General features: G+C 45.5%; 1 protein-coding gene across 1 annotated transcript; it reads right to left on the bottom strand.

The window, feature by feature from the left end:
• Positions 1–41: 41 nt before the first annotated feature.
• LOC144149961 (uncharacterized) lies at positions 42–25,558 on the bottom strand. The gene is made up of 6 exons (XM_077681715.1): positions 25,277–25,558; positions 24,818–24,960; positions 18,213–18,369; positions 15,594–15,903; positions 8,436–8,510; positions 42–167 (listed from the first exon to the last, which is right to left on the bottom strand). Exons 1-6 carry the CDS (start codon positions 25,439–25,441, stop codon positions 109–111), a joined length of 909 nt encoding a protein of 302 aa, XP_077537841.1. The 5' UTR covers positions 25,442–25,558; the 3' UTR covers positions 42–108.
• Positions 25,559–25,586: the final 28 nt, after the last annotated feature.

Raw genomic sequence — 25,586 nt, 5'->3', positions numbered from 1 at the left:
AAAAAAAAAACAATGGCATAAGATGCAGCAGCTAAAAGCAGTGGCAATGCGAAAATAGTTTATTACTCGATATTAAGTTAACATATATAAATAGCGATGCGGCACACGTCAGTCATTCAAAACGCTATCCAGCCAGTCCTCTAGGTCGACCTTGGGTTTCTCCGGTTCTGCAAAGAAAGAAAGTCAGATGTAACAGTTTTAACTATTAATAGTTAACATTGATTGGCTCACATTCACGCTCTTGCTGCTGGCTGTTGTATACACATGGCGATAACAAAAAAAAAAAGAATTACAGCTCCCATGTTCACATACAAATATTTGGACTCCATGCACAAAAGCAATGACAGGCAATGCACAAAACTTGGCAGCGATCAATACTGAAACAAACCCTACAACTTCTTAGGCAGGTATTGTTTCCAGGCTGCATCTTTTTAAAGATGCAGCTTGTAAGGGGTAGGACTTGTTTCAGTTTTGATACTTGAACATGCTTGACTAAAGTTATCAAATATGTTAATTTCGTATTTAAATTTTGCTACCTTCCTTTTATTCGCATTAAAGTGGCTTAAACGAGCTTTTCTCATGACTTGTAGCCCTTCACACTACGCAACGTCCCAGTAATAGTGCAGAGAGACGAACGGGCAGGATAGCCATAGCTGTTGCCACACCTGTTGCTACTGGACCGGCATATTTGTACTCATGGCATTGTAAAGTACTGATACAGGGCCAACTTGCTTCCACAGTTTCATGTTTTTCAAGATTCTAGGCCAACAGCTTCATCTAGGTACCGTATTTATTCGATTATAACGCGGTTACGATTATAAGGCAAGGGTACAGTTTGGAGACTCAAAAAAGAAAAAAAAGTATAATTCTGAGCTTGAAATATAAGGCGGGGTATGGCTTTGTAACTGCGGATTTTGGAGAAAAACCTCGTCTTATATTCGAATACATACGGTAGTCTAGTTTTAGCTCCAGTTTGTTGCTGACCCCTTTTAAAACGACTTGTGCTGACACTTTTCACTTCGGTGACACATTGGCCAACTAATCAACCGAGTGCACAACTATTCCCATTCAAAACCCCAACATTGCTCTGCGAGGTGTACTTGCTTTGCAACTTTTAAAAGGGCCCTAAATAGGCTTCCAAAGTAGCCGATTTCACGCACGCAATCGCTAAATTACGTGCTCACGATAACATATCCGAAATATTACACCTCTGCGTGGTGCGGAGCCCTACAATCAAGCAAAAAATATTGTTCTTTCCTTGTTCGCTTGCGAGTCCTTGCCGCCCTTCGAGGGAGCACTGACGTAGATTATACGGGGACGGCGTAACCTATATGACGCAGCTATTGCTAAAAACTATGATTTTACAGATCATTAAACTTTGGTGTTTGAATTAGGCACTCAAAATGCTCCCTTGCCACTGGTGCCACCAAAGTTTAATTAGCTGTAAAATTAGCTCCAAGTGATGCATCAGAAAACCGCTTCTCTTATTGCATTCACCGGGGATCACAGTATTGGTAAAGATTACAGTTTTCTGACCAACACTGCTTTGTCTATTGTTCCTCCGAAAATGGCTCATTATCTCTAATTATCTCTGGAACTAACTGATTAACTGAAGAAATAATGGCGTATTTGAAATCAGTAGGGAAAAGGCAGCAAGACTGACAAGTTTCACAAAACTTACTTGAAAATGAAAAGAAGTTGTTTTAAGACCAGTGTCCTCCCTTAACAGTGTGTTATCACTCGTTATACACCCAAGTGGAACTAGAAGCCCTCACAACAATCACCCAGTCTTGTTCCTTGGCGGTGGCTCAGATCGACAGTCACCAGTCACACACAAGATTCAGTGACATCAGAAAGCTGTCTGAAGAAAGTGGCTAAAGAGTCGCCACTTTCTCGTGTTTTTCTTGATATCTCCAATATTTGTTTGAAGTTCGCGATAAAATTGGTAACTTATATCAGTTATCAGGACAAAGCCGTCTTTTTAATGAACCGAACGTGTATTTTGTCTTCACGGCTTCTTTAAAGACTTTAAAGAGGCCACGCAGACAAAGTACAAGTTTGTTTTATTCGAAAGATTTCATGTTTTATAGTGCTCCCAGTGCTTGTGCGGCAGCAAACAATACCATATTCGCTAAGAAATTAATCAATCCAAGTTAAAATTTTGAATCGCCCGCCAAATCCCGTGTTTCATGAGGCCGTCTGCGATGACATCACAAAAAGCTGGCCTTGAAGTGAACACAAACATGGCACTAGGCATTCAGCGAACTACAGAGCCTTGTTTACCGTGAGTCCTCCCAGATGGCGCCACCTTTGGCGCCGTGGCTGACCTTTGCCTGCCTTGCTTTGTTTTTGACCGTATTCGTACTTGGCTTGTTTTTGTTACGGCAGAAAGTACTCGTGTTGTGAAACATGCGGTATATACTAAACAAACAGGGTCATGTAAGACAGTGTGCTTACGCCAATCGGCCAGTGTCGTGCAAGACAACCCGAAAGCGCTATACTGCTGTGCAGCTATAACAAGCCAATTGTGCGCAGTACAAACAACAGCATGCTCTGGTACTTCTATGTTCACGTGTATTTTCGTAACTTTCATTGTTTACCCCACCATTCTTACTGCTATAAAATGAATACATGCATCACAGTTAAGCAAAAATATCTCGTGCTGCAAAATAATCAGCCGTGCCTAATTTCAGTTTGCTTTTTGCCGGCCTCAGCCAATCGCACAGCTGGGCGTTATTACATCATAGGTTCCGTTGCGGGAAATGAGCTAGTGAGTCGCATGGTCATTGCTTTTTTTTTTTCTAATTATGAAGCTTATTTGAGCGAAGTATGCATTAATAGTGGTGTTGGTAAGATTCTAACGAGGCAATATTTCGAATTAACCAAACTTCTTTTTTGTCTGCATGGCCCAAACGCAGAGCAACACCAGCAAACCTGTGCCACCCAAAAAGGGCTTGAATTTCAGGCACGTTCCCGCAACTTTGGTGACACTGTTTCTTTTGCCGTGTAAATATGTGCGACTGCTGAATTCCCAGTCTCACCTCTCCTGCAATTTTGGAGTGTGCACTAAAAAAAAACATCTTTTTTTTAACAAAACTGCACTGGTAGGCAGTGGAGCGTCCATAGCCTATGCGGCCTCTTCAACTACCAATTTGCCGCCGCAAATATTGTATTTTCACAATTCTATAGCACCCCTGATGCATAGTAATGTGCGGGTAAGTTTATTTATGCAGGGGTGGAACACCTCCGCCATCCTGCGCCAAACCGCCCCTGTTGCGCCAAACTCGTTTATCAGTGTCGTCCTGCGCCACAGTGCCTGAACTGGGCCATGAGATCGCCCAGAAATTTGGCTAAAACATCGGGTGTTCGGTTTCATCAAGGCGTTCATGGTTTCGGTTTCATCAAGGCAATAACGTCTATGGTAGCTGGCTTTGGCTCAGTCAGAAGGCTTCTGGCACAACGCACCTTATCCGCCTTTTCCTTACTTTTATTTGTGTTGCATTTGTAAGGTTTTGTTTCCCGGTGTGGGTTGCTGCGCCACAATAAATCGAAAATGACCAAAAGTAAAATGTTTTTCTGGCTCATGGCAAACAGATAGAGTAATATTCTGATGAAAATTTGTTGTAGTCTATTGGAGGTGAACATCAAAATATTCGCCCATGTTTGGTGCTCCTAGCTTTCCTGCCTGCAACTTTCCGTAGCTGCATGTATTGAACCAACAGGGTCTTGGAGGCTTTGCCCGCGCTTGTTATTAATTCGGTTTGCTTTTGTTGTGAAGTAATTACTCATTTTCGCATGTCAGCATCGCTGTTTACTTTGCTTAGTGAAGGATAGTCCAACATTATTCATGCCCTCTAATACGCTCTAGTAACGTATTCTACGGCGTAAGTTAGGTTACGCTCGCAACCCTGTGACGGCCAAAGACAAAGCCATGTTTAGCTTTGCGCCCGCTAAAACTACTGTTCGATACACAAAACTCAAGCAAGCATCTTATTTTGCGGAATGCTGCCGTGAGTTCGCACAAACGCTGCCATTTACTGGACAGGAACCAAGGCCTGTTATCCGATCACTTTTGACTATGCGCGTGAGGTTTGACCTTTGAACGGTAATCATGCGGTGTGCTCGCTGGGGCCGAAGGTAAATAACTCCGCATTTTGTAAACCTCCAGATATGGTACAAAAACCGCTTTTCTGGATCACAGTAGGCTCTAGTGCATGGTAGAACACCTGATATGGTACATACCGTATTTACTTGCGTAATCCTCGCACTCGCATAACCCTCGCACCCCTGGATTTTTTGGTTCCTCGCATAATCCTCGCACCCCCAACTTCAGCGGCGAAAGTTGCCTGCTCTCGAAACCCGCATGGTTCACGCGCTCTCCAACGCGCGCCCTCCCCTGCCGCCTCTCCGTTCGGCGGAGAGCGCTGTGTATCCAAGGCCATCCAGGCACCCTAACACGCTACTCACACTGTCCTTGAGCCAGTTTCGCGTGCCCTCAACTAGACGGCGTTCGCACAGCCCGCTGTCATGTCGTCGTGTCGCCGTCGTGGTCCCGTCGTTGAGCAGCAGCAGCCAGTGAGTCACTCGCGTCAGTGGTGGATAGCTCACTGTCATTTCGAGAACTTTTTGATCTCTTTGTTTTGTGCTTAGTGCCGCTTCGCCATGGGGAAGAACGCCAGCTACACTGCCGCTTTCAAAATGAAAGCGCTAGAGTACGCGATCGAACACGGCAACCACGCCACAGGCAGGCACTTCGGCGTCACCGACTTCAACGTGCGTTACTGGAGTAGGGCATGCGCATGACTACGACGAGATAGGGCGCGCACCAGAAAGCAAAGGTGGCAATTTCTTGACCGCTGATCGACGGGAGACTGTTTACGTTGTAAATAATAAAATAAAAAAATAGCTGCTGTTGGCAACACTGAGCTTGAGATAGGGCGCGCACCAGAAAGCAAAGGTGGCAATTTCTTGACCGCTGATCGACGGGAGACTGTTTACGTTGTAAATATTAAAATATAAAAAAATAGCTGCTGTTGGCAACACTGAGCTTACATATACAAAAAATGACCGCTACATTTAGCCGGATTGGCAGAAGGCAAATTGGCAACACTGTGCACCGGATTTTTTTTTTCCCCCGCATAATTATCGCACCCCTAACTTCGCATTGACTTTTCCGAAAAAAAAGTGCGAGGATTATGCGAGTAAATACGGTACATAAAACGTGAATGTGAACATCTTCGACAGAACTCTGCCTGGTTGGGTTAAACTTCAAGAGGCAAATACACCAACCAAGGGCGTTTATTCACGTCAAGAACGCCGGCCACTTCGTCGAACTTGTCTCCGAAGTACCGATCAACCGTGGGGACAGACTCGTCTCTTTTGACGTTGTGTCGCTTTTCACCAGCGTCCCTGTTTCCCTGGCCGTCGCAACCGCCACAAGTGCCCTCGAGAACGACGACAGCCTGAGCTCCAGGACCTGCCTCTGCGTCGACGAGATAACGCAACTTCTGCAGTTCTGCCTGCAAAGCACATATTTCTGCTACAAGCAGGAATATTTCAGGCAAGTAAGCGGAACTGCGATGGGGGCAGCTATTTCCGTGACCACAGCCAACCTTGTAATGGAAAAAATTCAAAGGACCGCTCTGGAAAATTTCCCCAAAAAGCCCAAGGTGTTTCTCCGGTACGTGGACGACTGCTTTTGTGTCATCAAAGAAACAGCAGACAACTTCCTGTCGCAGCTAAATTCGATTGAACCAGCCATCCAATTCACCATGGAAAAAGAAACGAACAGCACCTTACCATTCCTCGACGTTTTGATAAAAAGACAGCCAGACGGACAAATTTCACAGTGTACAGGAAACCCACCCATACCGGCCGTTACCTGGAATTCAATTCCTGCCACCCAAATTCCCACAAATCATATGTGGTCTCAGCTCTCTTACTTAGAGCCAGGACTATATGCCCAACAGAAGAGGACCGGAAGAAAGAAGAAAAAGCCGTAATCGCTGACCTGAGGAAAAATGGATACACGAGCAACTTCATACGACGTGTCAAACGCTGTCTCCCTCAGTCGGGCTGCAACCTAGAAAATTCCTCTGTACTGACGCTGCAAGTCAACAACCCCTCTCCTGTCTCCACCGTCTGCCCGCCCACCCCCTCCCCTATGTTAAAGGAACGAGTGTAACATTATCCCGCATTCTTCGCAAGGATGGCATTGTCATCTCCCACAAGCCAGTGTCAACTCTTGGACGGCTCATACCTCGACCTAAAGAGCGGCCGCCAAAAAAAAAAGCCCAAGGGGTCGTCTACAAAACTGCTTGCGCACAATGCCCCGCCAGTTATGTTGGGGAGACTATGAACTTCCCGGAACGCCTCCGCCAACACAAAAACTACGTTTGCAAGTCCGACACTCAGCGCAGTGCATTGGCTAAGCATTGCGAAAAAGCTGACCGCAGGATTAACTTTGGCGGCACACAGGTGATTTGCACCAAAACCCATTACTCGCAAAGATTACTCCTTGAGTCCTGGCACATACAAGGGAACCAGCAAGGCCTGAATAGATCCCTCGGAGCCCTTCCCACCGTCTACGCCCACAGCCTCCGACGCACACGGGCAAAATTCCAGTAAGAAAAAAGAAAAATGAGAAGACACCTATATTACCGCTGCTTCTTGTCGTACACAGTCACCCCTGATGAAGGAGCCGAGTTGGCTCCGAAACGTTGGGACCGCTTTGAATAAACGCCCTTGGTTGGTGTATTTGCCTCTTCAAACATAAAACGTGATGGGTAAGGGACTTGCACATAGACCTGTTGGGAGGTTAGGGAGGCACCATAATGCTGTGAATTGGTGTTACATCTGCTCCAAATAGCATTTCTAGCTGCTCCAAATGTGCTCCAAAAGGCCTGTTTGGCTGCTCCAGGCCTGCTACAAAAGGCACTTTTGCCTGCTCCCAGGGCTGCGCCCAAACTCATGTACCCTGTTCCACCCCTGCTTATGAAAATTTGGAAAAAAATATTTTGAAGCCGATTCTACCGCGCAGATGTAAAAGACATGACACCACATATCCGGCAAAAGACATTTTATTTGACGCACACAACTGTGGCAGAAAAAATGCCTTGTGCTTCAGAAACTGCCTCATCCATATGATGCTGGCATTAAAACTAAAGCGGACAACAGTGAAAGCTGATTTCGGTTTCGCGTTCTATCGTAACGTGCACGCAAATGCTAAGGCTACTTTCAGCGAAAAAAAGGTGCGTGTTAGAATCATGCAAATACGGTATGTATTAAAGTACCGTTTCTCGTGTTGCTTCAACAAATGTTCAATTAGTCAAATTTAGTAAAGAAACTCGGTCAAATTGAGCCTTCGCGAACACCGTAAAGATCAGCGTCTCTCTCTCGCCATTCACCAATGCAGACAGCATTTGATCGAGTCCCTTTTAAGACTTTCCGGGCATTTCTTGCCTTTTTTTTTTTGTATGTGAATGTGTGAAGTTCTTCTACGTGCTAGTAGTATGAAGAAAATAAACGTTCCTATTCAGACGGTAACATTACTGAGTTAAAGGAACCGTGAAGACAAAACACAAGTCTGTGCTATTTGAAAGATTTCGTGTTTTATAGTGCCCCCAGTGCTTGTCCGAACGCAAACGATGCTTTATACACTGAAAAATTAATTAATTTAAGTTAAAATCTTGATTTTCCTCCTAAATCATGCGTTTATGTCTTCAATGACATCACAGGGCCTTGTTAACCGTTAGTGAACCTAGATTGCACCACCACACCGCGGCAAGCCGTTTTCTGCCTTTGGTTTGTTTGTGAACGTATTTGTACCTGGCTTGCTTTGTTCATGGAGACAATCGTTTCGTGAAACATGGTGCTCGCTCGACAAATACGGTCACGTAAAACATCTTTGCTTGCGTCAATCGGCCAGTGTCGTCTGAAACACTCCGCAGTCCTGTGCAGCTAAACCAAGCATAGTGCGCGCAGTACCAACAGCAGCATACGCATCGGTACTTCTATGTTTACGTGTGCTTTCGTAACTTCCACTGTTTGTCCCACCATTCTTATTGCTTTAAAAAGAATGTGCCCTAAAAAAACTGCAAATAACTCGTTCGGCAAGCTTATAAGCTCTGCCTAATTTGAGTTAGCTTTTGCCGCCTTCCGCCAATCGCAGAGCTGTCTGGTATGACATCGTAGGTTCCGTTGCCGGAAATGAGCTGGTGGGTCGCATGGCCATTCCCTTTTTTCCTAATTATGTAGCTTATTTGAGCGAAGTTTACGTTAAAAGTGGTGTCAGTATGATTCTAACGGGGCAATCTTTTGAATGAACAAACTTGTGTTTTCTCTTCATGGCTCCTTTAATAATAAAAAAATTAAACGCACCATGTCCCCAGAACGAAAATTTCTACCATGGAGCCATAGTTTTCGACGCAACTCACCAGATGGTTGATTTGCCTGTTTTGTTGCTTTAGGTAAAACTTCGACGCTTGACGGGGCATCCCCACTCACACGTTCTGAAAGTAAAAGAGGAGAGAGACGGGGAGAACGAACACTTAGCAGCTCTGCAAATTTCACCTTACTGCTGCCGAAGTTGTCACTGATTGATTAATTAAATTGTATACTTGATTAGGCACCTAATGAACCGCTGGAAAACACCCTCATCTGCATGTATGTGTACTACCGTATAATGCGGAATATAGGTCGAGGCCAACGTTTATAGAACCAAGGTCAGTTGTAAAACTTCGAAGTGTTTCCCGGCGCCGCCGCATCAAGCCGCATTGATGGCGCTGCAGTCGCACCCGGCTCCCGCGCGGAGCACCGGGTGGCTGAGGAGGCAGCTGAGGTCAGCACGTTCTGAGGGATACACCTGCCGTTGTGCGGCTGGCGTCTCCGCGCGTGCGTGCTTGCGTGCGCGTGCGTGCGCACTCCAGTTGTAGATGGTTAGGTGAGCACCATGCCGGCGTGTTGTGTCCCGGTTGCACGGGTGGTTAAGAAGGCGTCGTTGCTGTGACAGCTTGTGCGTTACAGGGGAAACCAAACCCAAAGGCGCTTCTCTCGCACTTCAAGTTGCTTCGGCCTTCGTGTAGATATATGGTACCGTGCCAATGCGTGTCTCGACCGAAACCTCTCAGCCAAATCGCGCGTGTGGCGTGAATTTTTACCCTGAGGACATATCGAGCTACACCCACTTCATTAACAGTGAAAAAGTAGAAACTGAGTTAGGAAAGTGGAGCCTCGTGGAAGGAGCCGTCCCGAAAATATTTCCAAACCTGCTTCCTTACCTATCCAAGCCGCCGGCAAATAGAAAGAAATTTCCACGCCGAAACATGCAAATTGTTGCACAGACCTCGTCTGCACAGAAAGCCAAAACAAGCGCTAACGGTGCAGCCGAAGAAAGTGCTGCAAATTTAGACGTGCTCGCAGCGAGCAGTAAACCTTCTTTGAGAGACATGGAAGGAGTTCGTTTTCAATTGGCGAGCTGGCGAAAGAATGTTAGCAGAGATTACAATAGAAGTCATGTTGGCTTTTTGTTGTTGTTGTTCTTCAGAAAATAGAGGGATAGCTTATTTTCGTTTAAAAGTGTTTCAATCGGGGAAGAAGTAACTATTTCGGTCAGCTGCTGTCTCCGTTGCAGTGCAGCTAGAAGCTCTGTCAATAGCGTAAATACAGTTACTATAATCTCATTTACCGGCACGAAGTAGACGAGATTATAATAGCGGTATTTGCACTATTTACAGAGCTACTAGGCACTGCAGCGGAGACACAGATATACGGTTTGTGCCGGGCGCACTGCGATCGTCGTCTTCGTCTTGATTCCCTTCTCGGCCCCATCACCACGCGAAGCCGATACTTGACAGCCAATTCTTGTCGCCAAGAGGGATATCCCATGAAAATATCTCCTTACCTTGAAACTAAAAAAATACCCACTTTTTGGTTCTTTTATTCAACCGATAAAGCTTTTTTAACGAAATGATGACAATGTTTGCCAGCCTTCACTAATGTCTCTGCATAACGCACCAGCCACATTTCCTGCCTAGAGGGTTAGAATATGCAGCCGCCTCAACAAGAAACGTAAATTATGTAATGTGAAATGGCAGACGATGCTGACGATGCTCTAAACGAACGCGGAAGTGCAGCCACAAAGCCGCGCGGCCTTTGAAATGCAAGCGGCTACTGCGCAATGGTTGTCGCCGATTGAGCGCCGTAGCTCCGGTGACATGTGGCTAGACTTACCACTTACAAGCGTAAATAAAAGGTTATAAACACGGTGATCGGCATATTTCGCGATTAAGCTCGCAACGGCAGTACAGATGCGGCCCGCGCTGCTTTCGCTCGTGCTTCCCCAGCCGCTGAAGGGAGCCGGTTGCGACGGCGACGCCACCTGGCGCTGTGGGTCGCTCTGGCGCCGTATTGCTGGTATGGCGGAGGCGGAGAGTTTTAAAACTGACCTTGGTTCTATAAACGTTGGGTCGAGGCGGAATATAGGTCGACCCCCTTACCTTGTAGCCGAAAAATGCAAAAAAAAAATAATTAGGTACCAACCATTGTTTTATTGAGACTGTAACTTGTTTCGTCTCAGATTACTCATTTAAAACTGTCTGAAGTATCGTCGGACGACTGCTTCTGGCTCGCTGTCGCCCACACAGCAGGTCCTCCTCGGTGCAGTCCAGGGAATTGCTTATGCAGCACTTCTTAAACACTCGCAAGACCATGTCATCGTGAAGCGAGCGCAAAGCTTGGGACACTCGTGTGCAGACCGGAGCGACAGCCAGTCTGTGCAGGCGGTCAGCAAACATCTTGGGCTATCCATTCGTAGAGACATCGCACGACGCTAGCGGACAAAATTTGCCCCTTTGTACAGCAGCACAGGTGCACAGAGCAGCACCCATGAAACGAGGCCTTCCGAGCGTTGCATACCGAGAGCTGCCCCTTCAGCTAACGCAGCTAGCAACACTTCTTTTGGTGATACCGAACTGGCGCAAGGCGGACACATCATTGGCCTTGGAAAACCCCCAACTTTTCTTTTAAATGCTGCTGTGAACTGGCACCAAGTGCCTAAGCTCATTTTGAGCAAGAAGAAAACTGCACGCACACATTCGCCGACAGCGAGAGAAGCAACAAAACAAAGATGGCGTCGCGTCCGATTGATGGTGGTGGCGATGGTGCCCTTGGGGTTTGGATGGGCTCGATGGGCTGCCCGGTCGCCAGATGACAACTGTCAGTGACTGTAATATAGATCGAGGGGTGACTTTTCGGCAAATTTTTCTGTAAAAACTCTCGACCTATATTCCGCATTATATGGTACTTTTTCCAGTAAACATTAGATTTTCCCGCAAACATCACCTACACATGAAAGCAGCCATCACGGCACTGGAAGCTGATGATGAAGCTGAAGCTGCAACCACTGTATGTAACGAAAATTCCCAAACGACCAAACTTTTCCTTTCTTGGAGTTGTTCGTTTTTACCGCCTCGTTTTGTGGTAAGTTGGTAACAGCTTAAAGTGGCCACGAAGACAAAATGCACATTTGGTTCACTAAACTCCAAGCAATGGTACCAATGTTGCCGCAGCGTTAAAACAAAAAATCGAGATACTGTCAAACACGAATATATCGAACTCCAAGGGGATCATGAAAGAGCTCGATATTTCAAAATATGAAATATGCCTATCTGAAGCATATCTGAAAACTCTGCATGATCACCACACTGTATTCAACTTAAGATCTGCAAGATTCACTTGCTTATTTTTTTGCGTCAAAAGTTCACAGACTGTTTGAAATACAAATTCTTCAGTTTTTCCGCCACCATGGCTCCGAAACGCAGCCTGTGGACAAAAACACGCACCACGCCACATAGGTCCCCCTGCGCGATCTACCACTCAAGCATGCAGAAAAAATGCCAGAAACAAAGTGTGGCCCGGGCCCACGAGAAGTCACCACCATCATCGCATCCACCCCGTCAGGAGAAGAGCACACTTTGGATATATCGACTGTGACCATGATCACGAGTTCAATACACACGTGCACTGATTGACTGATTGTAGGGTTTAACGTGCCGATGCAACGCAGGCGATGAGGCGCGCCGTGGTGGAGGGCTCCGGATTAATTTCGACCACCTGGGGATCTTTAACGTGTGCTGAAATCTCGTACACCCGGGTGGTTCTTACTTTTCGCCTCCATCAGAAAAGCGGCCACCACGGCCGGGAATAACCCGCGACCTCGGGCTCAGCAGCGCAATGTCTTAGCCACTGAGCCACCGTGGTTGGTAATACGTACGTGCAACAGCGCTGTACTTTTGCATGGGATTTCCCAGGGGATGTTCAGACTGTTCGATATAGACAATAATTTGATATATCCGTGTTCAACTGTATTAAAGAGAACATACGACACAGTGGCGACGCCCGAGCCCCTTTACGGCAAAAGCCCCATGACGTCACAGGATCTTGTCTGCGCGATTGCCGGCCAACAACTGAAGCCACCGCCATGATACACGACAGGGCAACTGCAGTGGGGCCACTTCTTCCGTTTGGTCGTATCGCTTGAATGCTAACATGTAACTACTCAACACAGTGGTGGTTATGTTCTCAGTGTTGGTCTTTGTTGCATCACTTGCTGAACCCATGCTCAACCCGCTAACAACACACTTGCAACACACAACAACAAGATGATTTCAGCTCTCCCTTCAGCCGTGTTTTCAGCGAGGTTTTACGCCAGCTCACAAGTCACCGCTGACATCAAGTTGATAACAAAAAATGGAAGCGTATCAATCTAGTGCGTTACAAGAAAGAAATTTCTCGGGCCACTTAAGTCTGCTTACGTGTTCTGAAGGCACAAGCCTGGTGATACTTCTTAAAGGAGCACTGACACGAAAATTTTATGCTACACTTTTATTGCTTTTATCGATGCTTAATGGTCTGGCGAACCTGAAACAGCACTTCAAATACTTCAGCGCGCGATAGTAAATTACATTGAACGGCCTGAAAATCGTTTGTTTCAAATTCCCGGGCTTTCATCCCAAAAGGTGCATATGACAGAATCCTGGCCTGACCTCACCGCTTTGTGCAGACGTCACCGGCGCCCGCTCGCCGCCTGCGGGGCCGCGCGCGTGAAGTGACGTCACAAGTTTTTGACAAGCACTGTCGCGTCACTTCTTTAGGCTTCACGGGGTCATGTCACACTGATGTCCATTCGCTGAGTGCCGCTCGACGCGCTGCTCCGTCGGCGCGATAAATGAGATCCAATTGAACTATGTATGTTCTTCGCGTCACAGGCCGCTTATTTCAGTCAGGGTATTCTATTGAGTGAAGGAAGCGAACTGTGCAATAATATTAACGCCGAAAATTGGTGTCAGTGCTCCTATAACGTGCCGACGCAACGCAGGCGATGAGGCGTGCCGTAGTGGAGGGCTCCAGATTAATTTTGACCACCTGGAGCTCTTGAACGTGCACCGAAATCTCATACACACGGGTGTTTTTGCTTTTCGCCTCCATCAGAAAAGCGACTGCCACGGCCGGGAATTGAACCTGCGACCTCGTGCTCAGGAGCGCAATGCCTTAGCCACTAAGCCACCGCGGCAGGTTTAACAGCTTCTTAAATGCTACACTGCACTTGCCTCCTTTTCCTCGCTTTTGTTCCTTCGCCTTTTGGTGCAAATTACTTCAACAGGCTCCGTTACTGCTAAACCATGTTTGAATTTCTTTCTTCGCGCTCCTTTCTTCACGTTTAATGCGAGCTCATTCAACAAGCAGACTGGTGACACACGCCACAGCTTCGACTCGCGCACCATCGCCTTTATGCGTCACACGGCACACATTACTCCAGTCGTTGTTCCATCGCTAAAAATGTGTGAGGCAGTGCGGGGGATACCGTATTTTTGCGTGTATAACCCGCACCGAAAATGTGGAAATTTCAGGGGTGAAGTATACGTGCGGATTATATGCGAGGTATTTCCTTTGGTGCGGTTTCACCGCAATGCACGTTGGGCCATGATTCCCCTACAGCAGTAATACCGACTAAGTCACTGTCATCCCACTGACAGTGTTTATTTTGTACACACAGCTCAACAATATACCAACAGAAAAAAATTTATGCGGCAAGTCATCTAGTTACCTAGTCAGCTCGGTAAGTTCTTTTGCAAATAAACAACTGTGTAATGTTGCTTGAGTAGTAGCTTTGGTCCATCCTCTGAGGGCAATATGCATGAACATATTTTTTTTTATTCGTCGACGGAAAGTGGGGGTGTGGGTTATATGCGGGGGCAGGTTATACGCGCGAAAATACAGTACGCACTCGACTCCTACTGAAAAACCACGTTCAAGTTGCACAAAAACTAAAATGTGTTTTAAAGCGAAAGCTTTCTTAGTAGAACCGATGGCGTCCTGTCAAACAGCTAATGCATTTCACTATAGACCAGTTGGTCGACCGAAAAACTCCAATAAGATCTCTCCATGACACACGACGCGTGCATGAAACTGGCCCCTTCCATCGCATCACGACGCTTACTTGAAAATCGTGAAAAGGGAACAGTTCTAGATAAGACAATACACGCATCGATCATGAAGAAGACGTACAATAGTATACCTTTGTCTCATAAACCATGTATCGGTACACACTTAGATCGTTCGTAGATGTGTATACCTAGTGTGCGAAAAATCATTGCATACGTTCATTCTTCGTTTGCGATTTGAGCCTTTGAAGGTTTGATCAGTTTTGACAGTCTTCATGTCAAAAAAGCTTTCGCGCTCCTCACAACTTTCTTTAGGAAGCGATGGTGAAGTATTTTGTTTACTCTACAGCAGCTGCCATTTTCGATACCAGACAACAGAAACATCGTCGAATTTCTGCAAATGGGACACCTAAAGCTTTCGCCTAAGAGGACATGCCTCTTAAAACTATTTCGTTTAATTTCTAAGTAAACTGTGAAACTTGCCAGTCTTGCTGCTTTTTTTCCCACTGACTTCAAATATGCCGTTATTTTTTGAGTCAGTCAGTTAGTTCCCAAGATACTTGGAGATCATTAGCCATTTTTAAAGGAACAATAGACTAAACAGTGCTAGTCACAGAACTGTAATCTTTATATTTTCCAAAACTGTGAACTTTGGTGAATGCAATAAGAGAATCAGTTTTTTGATGCATCGCTTGAAACTAATTTTGCAGTTCATTAAACTTTGGTGTTTGAAATTGGCGTTCAAAATGGTTCCCTGCCACTGGTGCCACCAAATTTTAATGAGCTGTACAATTAGTTGCAAACGGGGCATAAAAAAACCGGTTATCTTATTGCATTCACCACGGTTCAAAGTATGGGAAAATATAAAGATTACAGCCTCATGGCTAACTTATCTACTGTTCCTCCAAAAATGACTAATTATCTCTAATTACCTTGGAAACTAATTGACCAACTGAATAAATAGTGGCATATTTGAAATTACCGGAAAAAAAGTAGCAAGACTGGCAACTTTCACCGAGTTTACTGTAAAAATTAAAAGAAATTGTTTTAAGAGCCATGTCCCCCCTTAAAATAAGATTTGGCGCATTTCCACGCTCCTAGCAATGCAAACCAATAATTCTACTGTCGACGGCGCATCGCAAACTGACTGACCTTCTCTGGGCCGGCTCGCAAACGACAGCAAGGCGTCGATGCTTTTCTCTTCCTCGGGCTTCTTGCTTGAGTTGTCGGCGATCCGAGCCGGCTTCAGAGAGAGGTACGAGTCCAGCAGGCTCCCCAGGTCGTCCTCCTTCGGCTTCGGCTTCGGCTTGGTGGCTGCGGCAAGGACGGCTTGCAGCGACTTGGTCAGCGACTCTCCGACGTCTTCGGCGTAGTCGGCCTTTCGCTTGCCCGTACGGAGGAACTCCTCGTACTTTTCCTTGCACAAGGCTGCCTCGTCTCTGAACTCTTGTATGACCTTTGCCTGCAGCGACAGAGGTGTTCCAACAGCATGAGGCTTTGACGAAATCACACATTGATTGATTGATTTATTGATTGTAGGGTTTAACGCGCCGACGCAACGCAAGCGATGAGGCGTGCCATAGTGGAGGGCTCTGGATGAATGTTGGCCACCTGGGGATCTATAACGTGCGCCGAAATCTCGTACACACGGGCGTTTTTGCTTTTCGCCTCCATCAAAAAAGCGGCCGCCACAGCCGGGAATCGAACCCGTGACCTCGTGCTCAGCAGCACGCCTTAGCCCGCACACTGATGTCACTACTACAGTTCGCATGATATAACACCAAAACCAAATTAAACACCAAAAAGAGTCAAATTTGGGGTTTTACATAATGACGTAAAGGAGGGCTACGGACTTAAATATACCGAGTTTTTCTTCCAGCTACAGTCGAACTTCATGATGAAGAAGTAGCATCGGGGCAGTAAATTAGTTTGTTATGTCCGATACTCGTTCTAACCGCAGAGGTAAAAATAGGCTCTAATAAATCCGCAATCTGGCTCATGTGACAATCCTAGATAAAAAATGCATTGTTCAAGGCTTCGAATGCACTATAAACGAGGTAGTCCTCATCTGTGTCCTTGTGGCATTTCAAACTAAACAGACCGGAACGCGAGATCGTGAAATTACAACAGAACAAAGTTCCTTCGGCAAAACAGGCCTGCGTTCTTATTTACTGGAAAGAGGATGTGGCCTTTGCCTGGTGGCTTTTCACAGTCTGAATGGAATGGAGTTTTTCACGGTGCCTACTACACAATAAAGTGCTTTAAGCTACTAAAAAACGGTTGTTTTGTCTCGCTTTCTTTTTAATTTTGCTTTTACTACGCTGGCTGTTGAGTTTTGAGCCTTGCGGGAGCCAAATATTGCTTCGTTACAGCCGATGTCGTGTGGCTCCCGAGGTTTCGGATTCATTATAAAAAGAATAGGTGTCACTGAAATGAAGCATGACCAAACAAACTTTGTATTTAGTTTGCTATATCCTATAATTCGCTATATCAGTGTTCGCTATAGTGACGTTCGACTGTACTTTTAAGAGCCTTAAACCAAAAAAACTTTATTTTTGCAGTTATGATGATGAAAATTGGGGGACATGTAGTTTTTTTCATTCTGACCGCATATATAAAATTTGTTTCTCTGTAAAATGACTATATTTAATTTTTTCTATTTTTGTTTCATTTTTTAGCAGTATTTGTAAAAAAAAAAACTAAAAAAAAAAACAGCTGGCGGGACGTACCTGAACAAAGCACCAGTGAACTGTGCACTAGCCAAGGAGTGCAACAACACTAACATTATCGTTCTACCTCGTCTGTAGCAGAAGTTATAGCCATTTGAAGTTTGGGTATGAAATGTGGGAACCAGAAAAACCGGTTTTGCCTTCGAGGCCCAAACCTCAAATGGCTGCAACTTCTGCTACAGATGAGGTAGAACGAGCAGCTCTGCCTAATTTCCGTTTGCTTTTGCCGAATCGCAAAGCTGCCACATATGGCATCATTGGTTCTGTTGCAGGAAATGAGCTAGTGGGTCGCATGGCCATTCCCTTTTTTCCCAATTAACTAGCTTATTTGAGTGAAGTGTGTGTTAAAAGTGGTGTCCATATGATTCTAACGAGGCAATCTTTTGAATGAACCAAACTTGTGTTTTGTGTTCATGGCGCCTTTATAAGATTTACTCAGTTCCCGATGTCGCATGTTTCGCCTAACTTTGTTTCAAAAGCTATATTACCGTGCTACTCTCCACGATAAACTGCTTTCACAGCCTCAGCACATATCACATCGAATTGACCATAATCATAAAGATAGAGTCGATTCACCCAACACAAAATATTCTGCCGAGTCTTTCATTCCCAAAACATCCTGACAGCGGAACCGCCTTCCCGCCGATATTGTTTGCATACGCGATAACCACCTGTTTCATCGAGCATTAGCTAACATCGCATAATCAGGACAATCTATGGTATTGTATTTGAACACATGCACTGTATTCATGTTTGTATATCTTGTCATACCCACTCCCCTCTTCAATGCCCATGGCCCTGAGGGTAAATAAATAAATAAATAAATAAATAAATGAATAAATAAATAAATGAATAAATAAATAAATAATGTTTTGACTCAAAATGCCAGCTCAAAAAAGGCCACTGCAGAATCTATATTCCAACCTCATCAAGTAGTTAGTCTCAAACCTGATGCAGTGGCGCTTCAAAGTCAGTCGAAGGAGCACACCCCTCTCCCCAATGCCACCAATGCCAGCAGCCAAGGCGACACCTGTTCCCTCACCGGGAAAATGTCCTCGGGAAGGCCGAGGCGTGTGTGAACAGGAATTGTCTGGAGGGCGTCCACGATGGCGTCACAGTCGATGGAGAGGAACTCGCTTATCTCGGCCGGCTCGTTCTGCCAGTCCTGCTGCTCCTTGAAGCGGAAGTGGGCGCTTGCGCTGCCTGCAACACGAGACGACGGCACTCGTGAGACGACGGCACCAATCACAAGAAGTGTGCGAATATAGAATTTGGCACCGCGAATCGAATACGAATAGCAAAATCTGACTGCCAATCAAATTGTTTCAAGTAGGAATGTTTGCTTGCTTTATAGTGCGGATGAAGCTCTAAAAAGTACCGCAAAAAAAAAAAAGATAACTTAAGCAGTTTTGACTTGAGACATCTGTGTTTTAATGTATTAATGCTTGATAGAAAGGTGTTTTACAAAAGAATTAAAACAGGACACTAGGTAAAGGTGGCAAACCGTAAACAATGCGGGTAAAAATAAAATATAAACGGAGTACACATGACTGCTCCCTCGAGTCGCTGAAAAGAGGCTAGGCATCCTAGCAGTTAGTACAGAGGACAACACACTTGTCTATAACACAGGTTTCGTACTTATAGCCTTATCTTGCCTCGGCCGGAAAACATTAGAAGAAAACTATTGTGTCATTCTGAAGCCTTAACCATATATTTTGACCTCAACGTTTTTTGTTGAGGTCAAGTTTGAGTCCGCATTTTGAGACGTAACTAGTTGAAGTTGAACTCAGCATTATAGACAAGGGTGTTGCGCACTGTACAACCATTCTGCAAGCCAACAAGTCTAAGCCTTAGATGTCTCGTCAAACATGAAAAGAGGCTGCGGTTGCTGGTGGCTACACGAATGAAACCAAATTACGGCCACTGTAAGAAGAAAACAAAGAAATAACACAGAAACTTATTTGTGTTCGAATGGGATCTGAACCCTGGTTGCCAGAACTGCAGCACAGTGTGGTAACTACGGCGCTAATTCGGTACCATGCCAGGATGGAACAAGAATTATTCGGATGCGCGCCGCATGACGGGTGACCGTGACGGCACCAAAAACACGATGAAGCAGTGAACAGGTCTTCTATAATCGCTTCAGGGTTCGTACACGATTCAAATACAAGAATTCAACGATATTCAAAGACTTCCAAGGCCCTGTTGAGGCATTTTCAAGGGTGCCGGAAAGAACGTGGACCCAAACTGTTCTACTACTGCTCTGCTCACACGCAAACGTTTTGCGTCTTTACGTCTCAAAAAATGACCTTGAGAAAAATCTCAGTGAAACAACTCCACCCCTTGGAAGTGGTCAACTTTAGCACCCCCCGCAATAACAATGAGAGAGCTTTACAAAGAAGCATGCCCTTTTTAAACTTTTTTTTAGCTCTGCAAATGCTGTTAAAGGAGCCATGAAGAGAAAATGCAAGTTGGTTTTATTCGAAAGATTTCGTGTTTTATAGTGCCCTCAGCGCTTGTCCGGATACAAACGGTGCTTTATTCACTGAGAAATTAAACAATTTAGGTTAAAATTTTGATTTTCCCGCTCAATCGTGCGTTTTCGTGGTCCCAAATGACATCACAGGAACCGACCGCTCTGCAGCCTAGAGTACCTTCATTCACGCATCCGCCGTACAGGGTAGAGACACGTATACGCTGGCGCCGCCACTTTCGGTTGCTCGCTCGACGCCGAAGCAAGTCATTGCGTCAAAACCGCGCTAAGATTATCGCCGCAACGCGGTTTACTGAAGAAGTTTGAATCATATTGTCTGTTTCGCGTTGCTAGGTCTCGTGGGAAACGAAAAGAATAATGCGTTGAGCCCGTTGGCCCAATTGCGGCGGCACGGGACCGTTCAAAGGTTGTCTCCACCCTGTACAGCGGTGTTGGTTTGTTCCAGCGTTTCTTTACGTTCCGTAACCTAGATGGCGCCACCATACCGTGGCAAGCGTTTGGTTTGTTTTTGCCCGCATTTAAACCTGGCTTGTTCTTGTTCTGGGAGAAAATATTCGTTCCCTGAAACAGTGCTCGCTCGACAAATGGGGTCACGTAAGACACGGTTGCTTGCGTCAATCGGCCAGTGTCGTCTGAGACAACCCCAAGCCCCGTAGTGCTGTGCAGCTAAACCAAGCATGCTGTGCGCAGTGCGAACAGCAGAACGCATCAGTACTTCTATGTTTACATGTGCTTTCGTAACTTCCACTGTTTGTCCCATCATTCTTATTGCTTTGTAAAGAATGTGCCCTAAATTTAAGCGCAAATCGCTCGTTCGTCTAGTTTGTAAGCTCTACCTAATTTGCGTCTGCTTCTGCCAGCCTCCGCCAATCGCAGAGCTTAGCTCATGTGACATCATAGGTTCTGTTGCGGGAAATGAGCTGGTGGGTCGCATGACCATTCCCGTTTTTCCTAATTATGTAGCTTATTTGAGCGAAGTTTACGTTGAAAGTGGTGTCAGTATGATTCTAACGAGACAACCTTTTGAATGAACTGAACTTGTGTTTTCTCTTCATGGCTCCTTTAATACGCAGTCTCGGATAGCGAGGAACATAAATTAATACCTCCTGCCATTGTCAGCCCCTAAATGTCTGTTCATCAACAAGTGGGGGAGGTCTACTGACTACCCGTCATCACACCTGTCAAAATAAAATATTACAACAAAGCTTAGGAGCTAGGCGCACCGTGTTCTCACATTCACATTCAGAGTCCTGCTTATCTGCGCTCATTTTTATGTCATTCTGGGGTGTCAGCACCGTTCATTTTCGAAACGCAGTGTGGTATAGCTATGGTGGGGCACAAGAGACGTGCAAAATGCAGGACGAGGCAATGCAGAAAGCAGCATCTGAAATGGGACGGGGACCTATGTTAATTTCCCCTAGTCTGATACGGGGCTTTCATTCCATATGAGCCTTTGCATAAAGCAGCCCGCCTGTACCCACAAGCTGGCCTGGAATTAGAAAAGCATGTTTTTGACGGGGAGTGTGCAAGGCCTCAATGATAAGCCATAAAAAGCAGGTCACATATCCGGGCCTCTTCTTTTTTTTTTAAAGAATTCAAGAGTTTTCAAGGAGAACGAAAAAAAATTCAAGGCTTTCAAACCCTTGAAAACTGAATTCTCAATTTCAAGGGTTTGCAAGGTTTTCAAGGACCTGTACGTACCCTGTCGCTGGCTCTCGCCTTCAAATCACTAGAGAGACTCAAGTGCCCAATGACATTAACACTGCAAAGAATATAATTGTTACATGCAGCATCACAAAAGTTCCAGCAGAACTTCCGTTCTCAAAATGTGCGCACGATTTCGCGCCAAGGCACTGATTTTAGAAAGCATTTCCCTCACTGCGGATTAGATGCATCACAAGAAATTTTCCCCGATATCTGTTCCTTTTTTTTTTTTTTTCAATGTCATCCTGGTTGCAAAAAATGATAAATAAAGCCTTCTTTTATTTTTCGAAGTTTTTTGTGCTTTTTTTTTCAACCGCCCACACCACTAGCCAAAACCCCTCACCTGCTCCACTCGTTGCTTACTCGCAAAAAACCCATCATGCAGCAAAAACCCATTATATTTCAAGCAGCACAGAAGAAGAATGGCTCAATGGCTAAGGCATTGTGCTGCTGAGCACGAGGACGCGGGCTCGATTCCCGGCTGCGGCAGCCGCTTTTCTGATGGAGGCAAAAAGCAAAAACGCCTGTGTGTACGAGATTTCGGCGCACGTTAAAGATCCCCTGCAGGTGGTCAAAATTAATACGGAGACCTCCACTATGGCGCGCCTCATCGCCTGCGCTGCGTCGGCACATTCAACCCTACAATCAATCAAGAAGAGTGTAAAATTCCCCACAGTGTGAATGCAGACTCTACAAGCTATTCCCATCAGCATGACGCCGTGTGACAACAGGATACGTGACTGCAAGCTGTGTCACGTGCTTAGGCAAGCAGCCTCGCATAACAGTGGGCCACACCAACTTTGACCCATACATCTCCCAAGAATGAAAACAGGAGGGTGCAATTTTTTTCTGTTTCAGGAACAACCTTGTTGTGCACGAAATGCTGCTACAAAAACTGTCACTTGAAAAATTACGCCCATCTTCCCGCGAGAGAACCCTGGTGTGATACGACAAATTGGGGGGTTCAACAAAGAGGTCAAAGCAAGGTCACGTCAGTGCGAGAGCGAGCACTTGACTGAACCGCCGCGGCGCGATACCCGCGCTTTATATTCACAGCGATTGAAGGAGAGGAGACAACGGAGGAGAGTCGCACGTGCGCGCACCGGAGCAGTTGTTAACGCAGCGAAGCGCGCCAGCTGTGGTATGCTAATGAGCCGGAGTGAGAGTGTTGCACACAGCTGTGGGAGAGAAGAACGGAGGAGGGATGCGGACGGACGCCGCGACGATGACGCAGGAGGGACAAGCCGGAGAGCAAGAGATGCATTGCATCTAAAAAACAAATTAGGAACCACCGAGCAAGAAACAGTTTCTCGAACATTTTTTTCCCCCATAACCTGTAAAAAGTGGCCAACACTTTGTAAGTGCTGTGCTGACTTGGTAACTCCAACTAGTACAATCATAAATTTGTTTTTTATAATCTGCAACGTACAAGCTAGCAATGATTTGTGCCTCGCTGCCACCTTGACGAGTATCAGCTCTGTAAAGACAATCCTGCTCTACATTGATCTTCCATGTATCTATCTTGAAAATGGGTTCCCGTCGTTTCAGTGTACATTCAGACATACTTGACACAATCTTGCACAGTGAATTATCACTGCAGCTGAACCTCGTCATAGCGAACACTGATATAGCGAATTATCGGCTATAACGAACTAAATATGAACTTCGGTTGGTCACGCTTCATTACAATGACACTTATTCTTTTATAGCAAAAGGAAAACCGTGACAGCCGCACGCAATATTGGATACAAAGAAGATATATTTGACCAGTAGGCTGAGAAGCTACTTGGAAAAACTCCTGACGTCCAAAACTGTATTAGTAGAAAAGGCCCCTTTGTTCATGGACACTGTGGAAAATTTCATCCCACTCAGTGCTGTGAATAGCCACCGGACAAAGATCCCATCCTTACCAAAACAAAATAAGAACACAGGCTTGTTTCGCAAGTGAGCTTTGTTTTGTTGTACAGTGTGTTGCAACGGTAATTGGAACACTTTAAAAATTTTTCCTGAGCGAACCGCCGCTCTGTTCGCGCTCAAACTTCACACGAAGGTCGCATTTTGTGGTCTATTTTGTTTGACACACGGGATAATGACGGTACTTGCCTGTTTATCCTGAAAATAAATAAAAACGATTTTCACCTATGGGAAATGGCGGCTGATTTGGACGTGCGAGCCCGAAAACCGGGTTTTCTGATCGTCTGCTAGCTCATTTCTAGGTGTATTTTCTGATCTTCTGCTGCCCAATTTGGCTCCATACGTGAATCCCAAACGTGCGTTTCACTCTGCAGGTAGTTCCGTCATTCCAACATCAACTAGCGCTGGCTTGCACGTCCAAATCAGCCGCCTTTTTCCCATAGGCGAAAATCGTTTTTATTTATTTTTGGAATACACAGGTAAGTACTATCGTTGTTCCCGGTATCAAACAAAATAGACCACAAAATACGACCTTCGTGGCAAGTTTGAGCGTGAACGGAGCGGCGGTTCGCTCAGGAAAAATTTTTAAAGTGTTCCAATTATCATCGCAACACCGTGTACTTCCTGTTTCTTGTTCTGGTTCATTGAGCTTAAATTGCTACAAGTAGAAACGTAAGGGTTACCTTGTTTATAGTAGCTCCGAAGCTTAAAACAATGCGCTTTTGTAGCAAGGATTTTTGCGAGAGCCAGATTACTAATTGGTTTGAGCCGATTTTTAACTCTACTGTCATAACGAAATATAACAAACGAAATTACTGTCTTGACACTACCTCGTTATAATGAGGTCTGACTGTATTAAGACAGAGGGCCACAAAATATTGCGAACATACTTAACAATCACAAGGCAGTTACAAAAAAAAAGCGTTTAAACAGGTCTTTTTTAATAGCTTGCACCCACCATCTTGCCAAATTTAGTACTACTCTTAGAATGTTCCGAAACCTTACTTTTGGTTCTATTTGCATATGTCTCAACCGTAACTAACTTCCAGCCCGGCTGCTTACATTTTTTTCCCCTCCAATTTCCACTTGTGGATCTAAGGAAAGTCGAAAGTGAGGGCAGCTTAACGTTCAGGTAAACGTCTCTCCCAACAAGAATTTTTTTCTCAATTCTCCATTCTCACACCCAGAATGGCTGCTGGAACTCTATCAAGCAGACTAATTATACCATAATAGAGATGCTTAGATAACTCCACAAATTGCCACCTGCTTCGTTTTGTTTCTAAAAGAACGTAATGTATCCCTGGCTCTAGGAGAAAAAAAGCCGTCTGTGCGTACGTCCCACGCATCATCATCATCATCTTCATGGCCATCCGGATGCTCACTGTTGACCCAAGTGAGTAACCGGATAATAAGTGTCGTCATGATCCTTGCTCTTACAAAGTCCTTTGTATCGGGCATTAACACTCCATTTCATTTTCTCCACTTTGCTCAGCCACTACAAGACATGTCGCGCAAAAAAATTTTGTCAAGTATACTCGCCGGACGTGCTCAGCAGGAGGTCGAAGTCTTCGCCTCGCTTTCTGTTGTAGTCAGCTTCGCTTTCGGCGGGCTCGTCGTAACGGCTCCAGTTGCTCGTAATACCCCTCTTGCGATATTGCGGATCGCATATGGGCTCGGTCTGCAAATGACGCGGTGAAACACATAGGGCTGTTTCGAATCATGCGGCCGTAGCATTCATAGAGTGATTAGTGATTGCCCACGACTTCTCCAAAAGAGTTAAACGGCTAATAAATAAAGGCATGCTTTTCCATGACTCCTAGTAGCATGTCACGGCCGTTAGCAAGAAGTAAAAGTTGGTATATCGCACCACTCTTCAGTTCAACAGCCCGCGAAATCATGATGCCGCGACAAAAAAAGTGTTAGAAGCTTATTTGTTTCTTTTGTTCTTCGGCACTTCTAATGTGATTCCGGCGCTCACAAAGTCAGGTTCTTACCGGTTCGCTTGGAGGTGTTGACGGGGCCTCTGCCGGTGGAGGGTCGTTTGGGGGCTTTGGGGGAACTGCAACCGGTTTCGCAGCTGTTTCTTGCTCTGGCTCTTTTGCTGGGGCGTCTATCGGTCGCCATTTTTGCTTTTTAGCGTCTTTTTTCTTCGGACCCATCGGGAAACCCGATACTTTCAACGCCTGCAGCCGTTTGAAAGGTTTTCAGCTTTTTCACGTCTCTGCAACGGGCGCCGCCATTTTTAACTTGTTCAGCCATCCTTGAGTAGCCAAGCTAGCCAAGCCAAAGCCGAGTAAAGCAATA

The sequence above is a fragment of the Haemaphysalis longicornis genome, unplaced genomic scaffold (assembly GCF_048455015.1).
Source record: "Haemaphysalis longicornis isolate Haplotype H1 unplaced genomic scaffold, Haemaphysalis longicornis Haplotype H1 scaffold_8, whole genome shotgun sequence".
Lineage (NCBI taxonomy): Eukaryota > Metazoa > Arthropoda > Arachnida > Ixodida > Ixodidae > Haemaphysalis > Haemaphysalis longicornis.
Note: the sequence above shows the minus strand (reverse complement) of the source record. Positions and strands in the feature narration are given on the sequence as shown.